The 16,214-nt window shown below is 36.8% G+C and overlaps 1 protein-coding gene across 6 annotated transcripts in view; it reads left to right on the top strand.

Moving 5' to 3' along the window:
• Positions 1 to 13,933, top strand: part of SOCS6 (suppressor of cytokine signaling 6) — a 35,687-nt gene extending 21,754 nt beyond the window's left edge. For all 6 annotated transcript variants that reach the window (XM_087439333.1, XM_087439332.1, XM_087439330.1 and 3 more), the window contains one exon: positions 8,305 to 13,933. In XM_087439333.1, the coding sequence (XP_087295459.1) occupies positions 8,430 to 10,037 (1,608 nt within the window). In that variant the 5' untranslated portion in view covers positions 8,305 to 8,429 and the 3' untranslated portion in view covers positions 10,038 to 13,933. The remainder of the gene's footprint in view (positions 1 to 8,304) is intronic.
• Positions 13,934 to 16,214: the final 2,281 nt, after the last annotated feature.

A 16,214-nucleotide genomic window follows, 5' to 3' on the forward strand; every position in this document is an offset into this window, starting at 1 on the left:
TAAATACAATTCATCTGATAGAACAAGAAAATCACAGGAATGCTGAAGAAAGAAAAGGGTAGTTCGAAATTGGTGGCTAATAGAGATTTTGTGATCTTTTGAAACTTTCTGAGACAGTTGGTTTTAGTATGTTGTTTCCATATAAAATATGATTGGATTTTTTTTAGACCAGATTTGAAAATCTTTTTCTTCTAATAGTTGAGTTTGTCTCATTCATATTTATTGGCATAACAAACATTGGAAGCTAAATTCTCTCATATTTCATGTTATATTATTGGCCGTTGCCCTTATTTTCTTTTTTATCGTGTGGTCTATTCCTTTCCCTCCTTTCTGCTTCTCCCTTTGTGGAAAGGCGTTAGAATCTGTTCTTTATTTTTCCTGTTTTATAAAGGTAGTGGCAAGTAGTGTACTAACAGATTCAGGAACAGTGGAGTAGAATCCAGGGAACTGAAATGGAAATGTAAGAGCATGAACCAAGGCGTGCTCAGAAACTGACAGTGCAACCTTTAGTGCAGAGAGAGAGTTAGAACAGGGAAACTCCTTTATCTTGCTAACTTTTTGTATGGATGTTTTGCTTACATTAAAAGTCTTTCTCTTTGTTCCTTTAAACTGTCTTCACAGGTAGTTTAAGCTAAGAGTTCTCAAAGTATAGCCTGTGGATTCCTCTTTATGATAATGCTAAAACATCTTCCTTTTTCATTGTATTGCCGTTTTCACTGAGAGTGCAAGAGTGATGGTGCATAAAATTGATGGTCCCTTACCACGAACAAGGCAGTGGCACCAACTATCGTAGTATTGAACTTTCGTAGTAGTCGTACGTTCTTCACCTCCAAGCACTTAGAGGAAAAAGAAATTCCAGTTACATTTAAGAATGTCATTGATGAAGTGTAAAAATTATTAATTTTATTAAATCTTGACCCTGAGTACACATCTTTTCAAAACCTTTATGGTGAGGTGGACATGTGTAGAAAGCACTCTTTACCACATACTGAAGAAAGAAAGGTGTCTCGAGAGGAAGTGTGTGTGCCATTGTTTGAGCTGCTAGCTGAGATAGCTACTTTTTTGTGAAACACCACTTTTACCTAAAAGAACAATTGACAGACAAACTGTGGTTATTCAGCTTGGGTTTTTAATAGATATTTTCTCATAAATGATCAAAGCCTGTTATTACTTACAGTATTGTTGCCAATGATAAATTCAAACTTTCAGGCAAAAATTAGAATTGCGGAAATCTTCTGTCTACCACTGTTAGCTTAGCTGCTTCCCAATACTTAAAGACTTTTCTGATGAGATTAGCAATGATATTAGCAAATATAATTTTTTTATAGTATATAAAGAAATAATTAATACATGGTGTTACAAAATCATGCATGCATAAAAGATTCATTCAAAATGCAAGCTAGACCAATGGATTTGAATGTAATAGAGTAAAAAAATTCTTGGTATGGTTTCAGATTTTACAGTGAAACTAACTTTTAAGAAACTATCACTTGTTGATTTTTGGTATAGTGTCACAAGAAGAATATCCAGTTATGTGAGAAGGTTATCAAATAAAATATTGCTCTCTTTTCCGGATATACTATATATCCGTAGGAGGTTGAATTTTCTTCTTATACTTTAACTGAAACAACATATTGTGACAGATTGAATGCAGATGCAGACGTGAAAGTCCAGCTGTCTTAAGTCAGACAGAACAAAGATTTATAATAATGTAAAAGGGTGCCTTTTCTTTCACTTAATTTTTATTGTTTGAGGAAATGTATTCATTTTTCATGAAAATGTTATGTTAACATGTAATGAGTACATTGTCATTTTAGAATGAATTATTAAATATTTTTAAATCTCAGTTTTAATTTCTAATAGGGTAAATTTCAATAGATATAACCCATATAGACAAAGCTTCTTGTGGTTTTCAGTAGATTTTAAGAGGATGAAGAGGCCTTCAGACCACAAAGTTTGGGAAGCACTGATGTAAGCGCTAGACTGATGGGCGGGGCTTTGGCGTCAGCATTCGGGTTCAAATTCTGGATCTGCTCTTTCCAAGTGGCAAATTATTTAACTTTGTTAGGCAAATTTAATGTCTCTGAGACCCAGTTTCCTCACTTGTAAAATGGCAATGATAAAGCTGTTTCGTTTGTTGAACGTTAAGTAGTTGTTGGATGTTATCCTTTAAATTTTTCATTAGTTGTTATAATGACAGGCGTGATTACCTCCAATCATTTCTTTAAAAAAAAGTTGTGAAATTATTTGAAGATATCTTCTGCCCATATGGATAAAGTATTCATGTGTAAAACCTTTTCCCTTTAACCTTATACACATATTCAAGTATATATGTAAACTTAAAATTTTACAATTAGAAAAGCAATAACTAATTCAGAACATTTACTTAGGCATGATGAGACAGATGGCAATCCTATAAAAAGATGGCATATATTTTTGGAAGTGCAAACAGAAAAACAGATACTCTTAAAAATTCCAGAGTAATCTTTGCCTAGAAAATGAAAGGAAGAGATAAAAGACCGTATGGCCTAGTAGAACTTTTTATAATTTCTAATGTCTGGGATTGAATTTTGTTTATTTAATGTTAGTATTGAGTTGCATGTGTATTGATAGTTGAAAAAGGATGAATTATCAAGTAGATTATTACCAAGTACTTTTACTGTGGTTATCAGTCACTTGTTTTCTATGAAATGGATGCGATAGTGGGAAGCATCACCACTTGAACCCCAAATATAGTGAGGTTAATACAGTAACACTCATCACCTCAGAATCGGTTACTGATTCTGCTGTCGGGCAGTTATATACATCAAGTTGCCATCATTGTGGAGCAGCGTTCTCATTCATTGCACTTCACTGTTCATTCAACAGATATTTATTCAGTGCCTTCTTTGGGCCAGGTACCAGCTAGATGCTGGGGTAAAATGTTGAGAAAAAGTGACATAGTCTCTGCTTTCATGGAGATCATAGTCTGCTGGGGAGATAGGCATTAATCAAATAATTATACAGACAGATCTAAGTATACATCCCAGATGAAAATTCTAGGCAGGAGAGAGATGCAGTATTCTGAGATCCTGCCATTGGGTGATTTCACCCAGTCAGGAAGAGCAGGGTATGGTTCCTTGAGGAACTGACAGATGAGCTTAGGTGTGAAGGAATTAGTCAAAGAGGAGAGTGAAAAAAACATTTCAAATCAAAGGGACAGTATGTTAAAATGTTCTGTGTTGAGCAAAAATATGGTAAATGTGAATGCTTTCGGTGTGAATGGACCAGAAATGACCACGAAAAGAATGACCAGACCCTGTAGGACCTTATTGACCGTGTTAAGGAGGTTTGTGTTTTATCCTAAATAATGGTAGATTATGGCTTGAGGTGGGGAGTGAGGGAGGTGAAGGTAGGTAGGGTATCTGATCACCATACCTGATTAGGTTTGCATGTCTACAGTTCATTTACTCATGATTACTGAGTACCTGCTACTCCTGGGCATGGCCCTAGACTCTTGGGAGACATCAGTGAGTAAAGCAGAGTTAAAATCCCTGCTTTTGTAAAGTTTACGTTCTTTAATGTAAAAAGGGGGAGAAAGACAACCTAATAAGAAAGTGCTTTTGTATGCTAGAAAAAAATAACGTGGTTAAGAGAGTTTTGCATTACAGTTTAAATGGCATGGTCAGGGGAGGTGTCATTGAGAAGGTGACAGTTGAGCAAAGACTTGAAGGAAGTGAGGGGATTGGTGGGTAATATTTGCAGTCAGCACAAGGTGCTAAATGGCAGCATGTTCGTAGTATCCTCAGAGCATCAAGGAGACAGTGGAGAGGGCAAGGGAAGAAGAGTGTGCGAGTGGGAGTCACATCATGTAGGGCCTTAGAGACCACTGCAAAGACTTGTCTTTTACTGAATGAAATGGAAAGCTCATGTGGCCTGTTTAGATAGAATTGCCTATCCCTGATCATTTGTAATAATGACTTTTGATTTTATGGGAGATAGATTGCTTCATTTTGGTAAGAAGAGATTTAGCCAGTTTTGTGCAACGTGGATTTTCCTATCCATTTATTTACTCAATAGTCAAGGAATATTTACGTGATATCAAAGAATTTAAGCAATATATATTAAATATCTAATAGTAGTTTCTGGTTAGGAATATAAAAATTAATAAGACGTTTCTATCTTCAGGTATTAAAATCTGGTTGGGAAGATAAGCTATGGATAGAACACAAGCAATTCTAAGTCACTGTGTGACATAGTATTAAGGGAGTACAAATTGAGTATTGGGAGTCCAGAGAAGGGAGAGAGCACTAATTCCCTGCTGGCTGGATGATCAGAGCCGATTTCAGGAAGAAGTATATATTTTTTTAAGGAATTCCCTGAAAGGTGGATTAAGAAAGAGGAAGAGAACATTTATCAGGAGGAGGGAACAGCATAAGCTAGGGGCAGAGGTAGAAAAACAAAAGACTTTGTAATTAAGATTGAAACTGAACTAACATTTCACACCATTTCTAGAAAGTTAGCTGGGCCTGACCCTCCAGGTCAAGCTTTTGGTTGATTTACATGCTTGGGTTTGAGAGATTTTGGGGTGACACTCCAGACAGACCATATGTAAGCCATTCTGGATGTTGATCCATTGATGTAGTTTATCAAGAATTTGCTGATTTTCGACTACTATTGTAAACAATACTTTCTTTGCACCATCCCCGTTATTGGGGCTAAAGGTATTTGTTTTCTCTCGTATGCACATCCTTTAGTTTTATGGATATTGCTAATTAAGTTTTCTTAATCTCTGTGTGAAGTTCACACCCACTTTTTTTGTGGACAAAATTGGATTCATTGCTAGTGAGCCAGAAAATTGTCCCTTAACACAGGGAAGTCTTATTAGTCTTGGTGTCACCATTTTCAGCCTGTTAAGACAAATAAATGCAGTTTCTACTGCTGTGAGGAATTGCACTTAGAAGCTCTCACTGGTTAAGAGAAGTTGATGGGCCTTTCGGTGCACTTGGGTTGTCCTGCTTTTCTGAGCTTCACAAAAGAATTGGGCAGATGAGACCGCAGTCACTTTGTGGTGTCTTTTGAACTGAAGTTTTATTCTTTGTTTTTTGTGCCTTGTTTAAGAAATTTTATTCTTATCTCAAAGTCTTAAACATTTTAAACTTCAATTTTTGCAATTAGATCTTTAATCTACTTATAATTTATTTTCATCAACATTGTGAGGTATGGAATCCAATTTTATTATTTTTCCAGATTTATAACCAATTGTCTTAGCACCATCGATTAAATACTGTCCTTTTCCCATTGTTTTGCCTTCTTGCATATGTCTGGTTTCTGGTCTGCTTTTGTGTATGATAGTGTTTATTTATTTATAAAGATTTCTACAAATATTTCCATGATACATTTTGGTAATATTATAAAATTATTTTATATTAGTCTGGAATATCACTTAGCTGCAGCAGAATTTATAACTGACTTTCAAACATTTAAAAAATGTTATGAAAATATTATGCAGGAGTATGAACATGCAATGTGCAGATTTTCATGAAGATCTTTTTTGCCTTCCTAAAATATTTCTGCAGAAAGGCAAATTGATATGAAGTTAATATGTAAATGCTGAGTGTGGTACGTCATGGTGAGTCATTGGTTGACAGCTTCAGGAGTAGCCACGTGGGCGTTACATAGTTTGTTGGGGTGTAGGGTACAGTGGTCAGGATCTGGGGCTTGCTTATCCACGGGGCTCGTAGATCGGGCTCACCTGATGCAGACACATTATACTTTTTACCAGAAAGCCACTTTGTTCATTGTTACTCAGTATTTATTTATTTCCATGATAACAGGATATTGTCTTCTATTTCTATTGATTTTTTTTTTCTTGTTGATTTTTAAAAATTTCAACATAATTTTATACATATTGTAATTCCCATATACATTAATTGTTTTACGTTACTTACATTTCATATCAGCTGCTTTCTAATGGAAGGTTGTAATTCATCTTAGTCATATATCGACAAAATATCTAAATTCCATTACGTGATGGTTTTACATTTACAGATGTACCTATCACAACCACAGTGCATGGATTCTTATTCTTGTCAAGAGATTAGATACTGGGGTCTGTCTTACTTTGCGTACAAAACCTATCCTGTCTACTCAAAAGGAGTGACTTGCCAGCTAAAGTATGTAGTCATTATGTTCTCTATTTCATGTTTATGAACGTCCATATTTTTGTCAAACAAATCAAAAATGTTAATAACTTAAATGTTACAACTTTAAGCTTAGGTAGAAGATATTGGTACTTGAATAGTGAGTTCATCTAATATATAACTTAATATAGTATTTAAAAGTAATTGGTGGGGCTGGCCCAGTGGCGCAAGCGGTTAAGTGCGCGCGCTCCACTGCGGCGGCCTGGGCTTCGCCGGTTCACATCCCTGGCGCACACCGATGCACTGCTTGGCAAGCCATGCTGTGGCGGTGTCCCATATAAAGTGGAGGAAGATGGGCATGGATGTTAGCCCAGGGCCAGTCTTCCTCAGCAAAAAAAAAGGAGGATTGACAGATGTTAGCTCAGGGCTGATCTTCCTCACCAAAAAAAAAAAGTAATTGATGCCCAAATATTTATACGTATTTTATTTTTTTACAACTTGCTCAAAAACATAGTACATGACAGTAAGACTTTTAAAATTGTTTCTTCCTTTAGGGAGATGCTGTTGCTGATCCCGATAGGTTGTCTGATCTGAGTGGTTTTTACTAGAAATGATTTCATGCAGATTCTATCTATGCAGTAACCAAATACTATCTATAACTAAAGTAAACATCTGGAAGCTATCTCTCCTCTCAACTCCCACCATGTGTTAATCTTATATTACTAACGGGTTTGTATTACAATTATTATGAAGCCATAACAATTTATTAATGTGCACATTACCACACAGTACTGGTATGTAGTAGGGGCTTAGTAAATGCATAGTGAATTAATGAATGTCATCAAGCTTAGAGCTGTAGTCTTTTGCCAAAAAACTGAGTGGTGCTAAACTGATGGGTGGAGAGATCAGAATCTTGCTCTTAGTTTTATTAGCGTTTTTCTCAACTTCAAGCTAATCATCTTGTTATGGCATTATACTTTGATGGCTGCAGAAACTGAAGAACAAATAAAACGTGTAGTTTAAGCACAATGTCTTTGCAAAGCAGTTATTGCTGTGCTCAGTTAAAATGACTTTGGGGGGCCAGCCCCGTGGTGTAGTGGTTAAGTTCAGCGCACTCCACTTTGGCTTCATGGGTTCGGATCCAGGGCGTGGACCTACACCACTCCTCAGCCATGCTGGGGCAGCGACCCACATGCAAAATAGAGGATTGGCACGGATGTTAGCTCAGGGTGAATCTTCCTCACCAAAAAAAAAAATGACTTTGGGTGTCAAAATTTTTTCCTATGAAATGACTTTCAGAAAGTCTTTACAGAATTGAAATCTTATCATTTCAATGATGGAACAGTGTACAAAAAAGTTTAGAAAATATATTTTTGGATACAGAAGTAAAAATTTGCCATTGGAAATTACCGAAAAAAAAGAAGAAATAATAATTCTGGAAATATGCTTCATAATCTTCTTCCAAATAGATCTACACTAGACATGGGTAGTTTTTATGGGTGTACCCTAGAGGTGAAAGTGTTTCAAGCCGCAAGCATTCAGCTTCTCTCTCATCTGTGCTGGGCACTGGGGCTGGGAAGGTGAATGGGCCCAAGGAACTCTCGGGTATAGAGGGACATTTCTAGACTTTTTCCAGATAACTTATCACAGATTATGGAATTCTTTTTATTTATTTTTACGGATGTTTAAATATTTAAAAACATGTGTAAGTTGTTGAGGAATCAGCCAGGTTTGTTACTCTCCCAGGTCGATGTGGCGCCTTCTTTATTGAGTGTTGCTGTTTTCAGGATGCGGGCTGGTGCTGGGCAGAGGCAGGGAACCGTGTACGTCAGTGCTGAAGATGAGTGCGGGTCTGTTAGAATGGTTAGGAAAGACAAGAACGCTGACCTATCATTAAGGATAAAACCAAAAGCAAAGCAGAGAAAGAAGAGAGGGAGATTAGGGTTTGTTCTTGAAACATCCTCAGATATTTGTCAAATGCTGGTTACATAGTAGTAGGCAGTGATCTGCCACTCTGCTGGGTGAGACAGAAAAAAATCCGTCCCAATGGAGCTTACCTTCCTGTGAACCTACTCAGGTGTCCTTGTTATTCTGAAGCTAAAGGGCTAAAACTGAGTAAAATAAAACTTTTGTGGAAATATTTTTTAATGTGACTTTTCTTTAATTTATTTATTTTTTTTAGAAAATGGCTCCAAAAGGTAAATGAAGCTGGAAAAATACATAGATGCAGCATTGCAGCCTCTCCAGATGTTTGAGGATAATACTCCAGAGAGAAATTGATCCCCTTGGATTAGGTAACTAGTCATAATGAAGAAAATTAGTCTTAAAACCTTCCGGAAGTCTTTCAACTTGAATAAAAGTAAAGAAGAAACGGATTTCATGGTAGTACAACAACCATCACTAGCCAGTGATTTTGGAAAAGATGATTCCTTATTTGGTAGCTGCTATGGTAAAGATATGGCCAGCTGTGATATCAACAGTGAAGATGAAAAAGGTGGAAAAAATAGATCCAAAAGTGAAAGCCTCATGGGTACGTTGAAAAGACGGCTCTCTGCGAAACAGAAGCAGAAAGGCAAGGGCAGCACACCCTCTGGGAGCTCTGCCGATGAGGACACCTTCTCCTCCTCCTCAGCACCCATCGTCTTTAAAGATGTGAGAGCTCAAAGGCCAATGAGGTCCACTTCCCTCCGCAATCATCACTACAGCCCTACGCCGTGGCCTCTTCGACCTACCACCTCGGAGGAGACGTGTATCAAAATGGAGGTGAGAGTCAAAGCCTTGGTTCACTCTTCCAGTCCAAGCCCAGCACTGAATGGTGTTCGGAAGGATTTTCACGACCTTCAGTCTGAAACTGTGTGCCAAGAACAAAGTAACCCCCTGAAGAGTTCGGAATCTCAGAATGGAGACTTGCATCTTCACCTTGATGAACATGTGCCTGTAGTTATTGGACTTATGCCTCAGGACTACATTCAGTATACTGTGCCTTTAGATGAGGGGATGTACCCTTTGGAAGGATCGCGTAGCTATTGTCTGGACAGTTCTTCTCCCATGGAAGTCTCTGCAGTCCCTCCTCAAGTGGGAGGGAGCTCCTTCTCTGAGGACGAGAATCAGGTAGACCAGGACCTAGTCGTGGCCCAGGAGATCTTTGTGGATCAGTCAGTGAATGGCTTGTTGATCGGCACCACGGGAGTCATGTTGCAGAGCCCACGAGCAAGTCATGATGATGTCCCTCCACTCTCACCATTGCTACCTCCAATGCAGACTAATCAAATCCAAAGGAACTTCAGTGGGCTCACCGGCACAGATGCCCACGTGGCTGAAAGTATGCGCTGTCATTTGAATTTTGATCCTAACTCTGCTCCTGGGGTTGCACGAGTTTATGACTCAGTGCAGAGTAGTGGTCCCATGGTTGTGACAAGCCTTACTGAGGAGCTGAAAAAACTTGCAAAACAAGGATGGTACTGGGGACCAATCACACGCTGGGAGGCAGAAGGGAAGCTAGCAAATGTTCCAGATGGTTCTTTCCTTGTTCGGGATAGTTCTGATGACCGTTATCTTTTAAGCTTGAGCTTTCGCTCCCATGGCAAAACACTTCACACTAGAATTGAACACTCAAACGGTAGGTTTAGCTTTTATGAACAGCCAGATGTGGAAGGACATACGTCTATAGTTGATCTAATTGAGCATTCAATCAGGGACTCTGAAAATGGAGCTTTTTGTTATTCAAGGTCTCGGTTGCCTGGATCTGCGACATACCCCGTCAGACTGACCAATCCGGTGTCGCGGTTCATGCAGGTGCGCTCTCTGCAGTACCTGTGTCGGTTTGTCATACGTCAGTACACCAGAATAGACTTAATTCAGAAACTGCCTTTGCCAAACAAAATGAAGGATTATTTACAGGAGAAGCACTACTGAAAGATGATGAGAACCCTGCATCTTGCACTTTGGGAATAAGAAAAAGAGATTGAAATACAGTTTACAAACTTTAATTACTCTCAGTTCTTTTGCTGCCATACTATTTCAGTTTTATGTGTAAAAGAGTAATCAGTTTGTTTAGGGGTGGGGAAGTGTTGACAAGGTGTCTTGGGTTTATTTTGGTTCTTTAAAAAAAGAAGTCTTGAGGTTTTAGAAGTGTGCATTATCTTTCATCAGTGTGCAGAATAATCACAATGTGAATTATCAGATTCTCCTTAACCCCCCTTCCCAAGTCCTTTGCTGCTATCCACTGTGATTTTTATGCATTTAAAGCACATTTCATGTGTATTCAACCCTAAGTCAAGTTGAATGAAACTTATAGAGTGAAAATTGTTATGTCTCTTTAAATGGCCCATTTTTGAAGATAGTGTTGAGTAAACATACCCGTGTGATAAAACAGAATTTTCACATACACTGAAAATGATTTGTAATCTCATACTTAGAAAGATTTATTTAGAATTATGAATCGACATAATCTTGGGTAATGGAATGCAGATCTGCAACATATCTTTTACAACACTCATTTCTAAATTATTATTAAGGTTGTGCTGTTTTTTGGTTGTGTAAAGTTGAATTTTTCTGTTGCCTTCATTTTCATCTTGTGGTTTGTCTATTTTAATAAATGGCCTTACATTAAAAAATTGTAAAGAAATGTATACCATCAATTTAGAAATTGTTGCCTTTTCTGTCGTTAAGCTCTGGTACAAATTGGCATAACATATAAAGACCTATGGAACTAGAACTATTATTAAAGAAATACTAGATGATCATAGTTTCCTGTGATAGCAATTTTTTGTGTTATCTATCCTTTGGTAAAATGTTTTATCTGTGATTTCTTTAGCTTAGTCAATATTTTTTCTTGGGTAAACTTGATATAGAACTGATTTTCATAAATGGACTAGATTCTCTTGCAACATTAAAGTTTATATAAAGTTTTAATTTGATTTGAATAGAAAGACAACATGATTTTAAAGTCGGATTTATATTATTTTTATGTAGTCACTTTTGAGATGTGCTAGATTCGACCCTTCCTTCCCCTACTAAAAAAACAAAAACCAAAAAAATAGAAAAACCCAATGATTTTAGTTGAAAAATTGTGGAAATTGTGGAGCACCGTGTCAGAAAAATATTAAAACCATATCATATATATGGAAGTCTTATTGCCTACCATATATATCGCCATTTAACAATAGGTTTTCTATTTGTTTCTTTTTAGTTTAGTGAAGTCCTTAAGTAAATTGGCATCATTAGTTATTTTCTCTCTTTGAGTCGGTCCTTGGGGGGAGTAACTAAATATGTTTTAGTTATTTTGAAATGCAGTATTTACTCACTGCGGGTCCTTTAGTGTAGTTTTGGGATTACCCCATCAGCTACGCAGCTTTAAAGGAAAATGTCTCCATCTCAGATGAAACATGTAATTTAAGACATTTCTTCCTTTGCAACTCAGTTTTCATGTCTCTTACCCCCATTTAAAAATAACAGTCCAAGTCTTAGGTCAAACTTAATGGCTTTGACATGCAAACATATCAGTATCCCCATTTTTTTTCTCTATTTGTTTTTTAGGGTCAGAACGGAGAATACCAAGAAAAGGGACAATGCCATAATATCATGTTATGGTATTTTGACTTAAAGGGGAAAGGTACTTAATTTTGGTGGAGTGTTAATTGTACCTTGTCACAAAGACTCCTCTTTCATTTTCTGATATGTTTTCACCTACTAAGATGGGATATGGAGTATACTGTAATAATATAATTTAAGTGTTCACTATAAGCTATTTGGATTAAGAACTATTACAGAGTTGTAAACTTATCAAATTAATACAAGACATTTAAACTATTTTTTTGCAAAACTATTTATTTTTAAACAATTTAAAATATATCTAGGGTGAGTTAAAAGTCCCTGTGCATCTATATTAGATGGCAGGTATCATCGCAGAATCACTGTGTATTAATAATAAATGTTAAAATGGCTTCTCCGTGTTTCTAGAACCATTTACATGTACTCTTTGTGAGGTCATGGTGCACAGAGGTCTTTAGACTGCCCTGAACCCCGTCTTACCATGTTGGCAAAGCCTGTTCCCCACGTTTTCCTCATGATACCATGTGTTTAAGATCTAGCCATTTAGTTTCAAGTTAAGATTATTCTAATTTTCATCTAGATGTTTTTAAAATTGTATTTTGTGTTTTTATGGAGGGGCAAGTCTTGATACTGTTCAGAAAGCCAATTTTTTATGTGCTTTTGTATATTCGTAATATAGAATACTTTAAAGTAAAATGCGCTATTCTAATTCAATTTGGAATTGCTCAAGTCTGAGAGTGTGTTGATAATAATAAAAGTATTTACCAAGAAATTACAAACAGAGAGGAGTATTGCAGTATTTTCTCCTTTTGTGTAGAGAGCACCATTTGGCACAATAAATATCATGTGGAAGGTTGGCTTTATAGGAGGCTACAACAGTCTGGTTGAAAATGGAAAGGGGAAACAGAAATCTTCATCCTATAGTTTGGTTTAGGGACAATTTGGGTAAATTTCTGGATTCTATTGGCTAGTGGCTTAGATGACATGGACACAATGTGTGAGTGAGTTTTAAATATGTGCTTCTAAAAATCTGAGCTTGAGGCAAGAAAAAGAAAACAGGAAAGCTGTATCCTTTTGCCATAATAAATGAATCAGAGTTGATGTTTATCAAATTGTTTTATCACAAAACATGATGGAGGCCAGAAACTATTTCCAGGCTCGCTAGGACACTATTATGCATTTTTATAAATAATAAGAAAGCATAGAAAGTACTTGAAAAATGTGTCACTCTTTCTCTTTCAAAGGAAAACTGTTCTCTTTCTACTTGGTGCAATAATCTGAAAATTTAGAAGGTCAAAAATATATCACAGGAAATGATCATAGAACTAAAAATAGTTTTTAAGGAAACCAGCTACACAGGGCAACTATCGTGCTGTTGAAGAAAATCATGTGCCAAAAGGCTAAATCATTGGTGTTTAGGAAATAAAACATAAAGTATAGATTATAATTTCTGAGCCAGTATTATTGAAACAGGATAAAAGTTACTAAAATCTTAAATAGGTTATATGCAATGTCTCTGCTAGTGCTACAAGTCTAAATATCTTAACAATGCTTTCAGAAACGCCAATTTTAGTCATTGTACATTTCACATTGTATATGAGAGAGAATTGCTTTATGAATGATTCAAAATAATATTTTAAATCTTAATGGCTTTTCATCGAATTTGAAGTCTTAATTTGAAAATGAAATCACACTACCAGCAATAGACAAGTTGTTGAAAACTCTAATAAGGAACAGTGGCCAGTTCCATAAATAACTTTAAAATTCTAAAATAAAGTATTGGTACGCTAGTAATCACAAATTTGGTTTCTTTTAATACTTTTTTAATCCTATAAAGAAGGTTTTTTATAAGCATCCTTTTTATTAATCAGACATAACATGGCAAATGTGTAGTTGCTGTTTCTGAAAAGTAATCCAAACTCTACATCCAGAGATGATGAAAAATTCTTATAGAATTTTGTAATAAGTATACATGTTGGGTTAATGAAGTTTTATAGTCGTTGGAGTGCCATGAAATTAATACTTGCAATCCAAATTGCTGTAGTTTACACTTTTTCTGTATGTTTCAAATCAGGTGTGTACCATTTGTACTGAGAACACCACAGAATGAATTATCCAAAGTCCATTGATTTTAATACGTGTTTTGGTTTGTAAACAAATTATAGTAATTTCTTGCACATTTTTGGAAATTAATTGTATAAGAATTTATGTATCTGCTTCTAGATACGGTGTGTAAATAAAACTTTTCGTTCACAAGATCTGCCTTGTAGTCTATTTAATACCCAGCTGCAGAGTCTGGTTTTAATTAGTATGGGGTTAACTAGATAATTTCTGGATGTACCATATAAAGTAAGCAGAGACTGGAGGGTAGGAACCAGCAAATTTTAGTAAAAAGGGAAAAGTGAAATTGTGTCACTCATGGGAGACATGAAACTAGGAAGCAGCCAATGTTGCTAATATCCTGAAGCCTTCAACATAAAGGCTGGAGTGAGTTGGCAGAACATTTACTAAACAAAGGCTAATTAAAATTAACACAGTGATAAAACTTCACTAAAGGAAGGTTAGGCTGAATGATAAAATGTGTGGGTTGTGACATTTTAAAAAACATGTCACTTATTACTTAATAGTATTATGTAGAAATAGAACCAGGTTATCAAAGTGCATTGTATAGAAGTCATTTAGAAATCCTTTCATAGATAAGAATGATTTCTCATATCCACTGAATCTAATTATATGCTTTTAAAGTTCTGAAACACCACATTGGGTTAAACGTTCACTTTAAAATTTTATTGTTCTATTTTTAACAAGTCCTTTTTTTTTATCCTAGCTAATTCAAAGAAATTTTAAAATGACCTTGTTCAGAACATATTACAAATTTTGACTTTCGTGGAATCCAAATAATGTGACATTCTAACCACATTTTGCAGAGCTGATATCAATTGACAGCATTGACTTTAATATCATACATAATCTGCTGATGGTAGTGCTAATGAAATATGAGATTCGGGCAAGAGGATGGTCGGGCCTCAAGAAGTTTGTGAAAGGCTAGACTTTACAAACTTGCACCATAGCCAGATAAACAGCTTTTTATTCTCATCTAACCCTTCCCTAGGGTCATTCATTCAACGACATGAAGCAAGGGAGAGCGTGCTGAGGCCGGGCTGGGTTCTCTGTGGATGCTTGTGGTTCGAAAAGCCCAGCGCTGAGGAGGGAGGGGGTTCAAGTACACACATGCTGTCTGTGAATCAGATTAAGGACTTGCTGCCACAATAGGAGATAATTGATTGAGAAAGTTGAGTCAACCTCAGAACTTCCATAATTTACCATTATGCTGACCATAGCCAATTTCTTTTACTCCCTGCCACCCCACCTTTCAATTCTTGACTTTTTTTTAACTTTGCAGGTTTTACTTATGCTTTATGCTAGGCTTTCAACTTTCTGAATCAAAAAAATATTTTAACCTTCACTTGAATTTGGTTCTTATTGTCTGCTATTTTAACTTCCAATCTAGTTTTTTTTTTCTTTCAAATCTTTAGCTTCATTTAAACGTCATTATTTAAAAAAACTTTCCTTTGGGGGCCGGCCTGGTGGTGTAGTGGTTGGGTTCGCATGCTCTGCTTCAGGGGCCTGTGGTTCGCAGGTTCGAATCTTGGGTGCAGACTGATGCACCATTCGTCAAACCATGTTGTGGTGGCGTCCCACATACAAAATGGAGGGAGATGGGCACAGATGTTAGCTCAGGGCCAATCTTCCTCAGCAAAAATGGGAGGATTGGCAAGAGATGTTAGCTCAGGGCCAGTCTTCCTCACTTAACCAAAAAAAAAAAAATTTAATTCTTTCAGCTTTTTCATATGCCAATTCGCAGTGTTAAGGGTTTTCTAACTTTCTGAAACATCTTTTTAAGAAATTTAATCTGTTTTCTTCCCCTTTTTGCATGACTTGTCTTGCTAATGGATGTTTTTGCACCAACTGCTTTATTCCCGCTTCCTCGTCCGTCCCCCTTCTCCAACCCCTTCCCCAGAGTCCGTGACCCGCTGGTATTGCCAGGTCTGAGCTGGCTAAGAACCTAGTAGGAGTGAGCGTTGCATGAGCATCCATTTCTGAGCACAGCTGACTTTGAGCTAGACTCCTGGAGTTACTTTTGTCTTAAGCTGCATTTTCCCTACTTAATACCCAGGCAGCCTCACCACCTCTTCTGGAAGAGTCAAGGGAGGGTCCTCTTGGGAGAGGCTCCCTCAGATTGTAAAAGCCAAGGAGAGGCGGGCTAGAGTACGGATTATTTCTACAGGGTTGATGAACAAGGCCAGTTGCTTTGCCTAGAGGTCATTTTGGGTCGTCAAATACTGTTCTTGGTAACTAGCTTGCAAATAAGAGTAAATTTTAAATTGGAAAGGAAACTTACTTTTTGATCATGAGACACAGAGTTCCCCATACCAAGAAAATTTTAGGAAGGCACCGATGTATGTAGGAGGCTGACTTTTTCTAGTCTCTAACTTGGTTCTGTGGGTCTGATAGTCACTAGGACTTGGTTCCACCAGC

This window comes from Ceratotherium simum, chromosome 14 (genome assembly GCF_057802395.1).
Source record: "Ceratotherium simum simum isolate JZ-2026a chromosome 14, ASM5780239v1, whole genome shotgun sequence".
Taxonomy (NCBI): domain Eukaryota; kingdom Metazoa; phylum Chordata; class Mammalia; order Perissodactyla; family Rhinocerotidae; genus Ceratotherium; species Ceratotherium simum.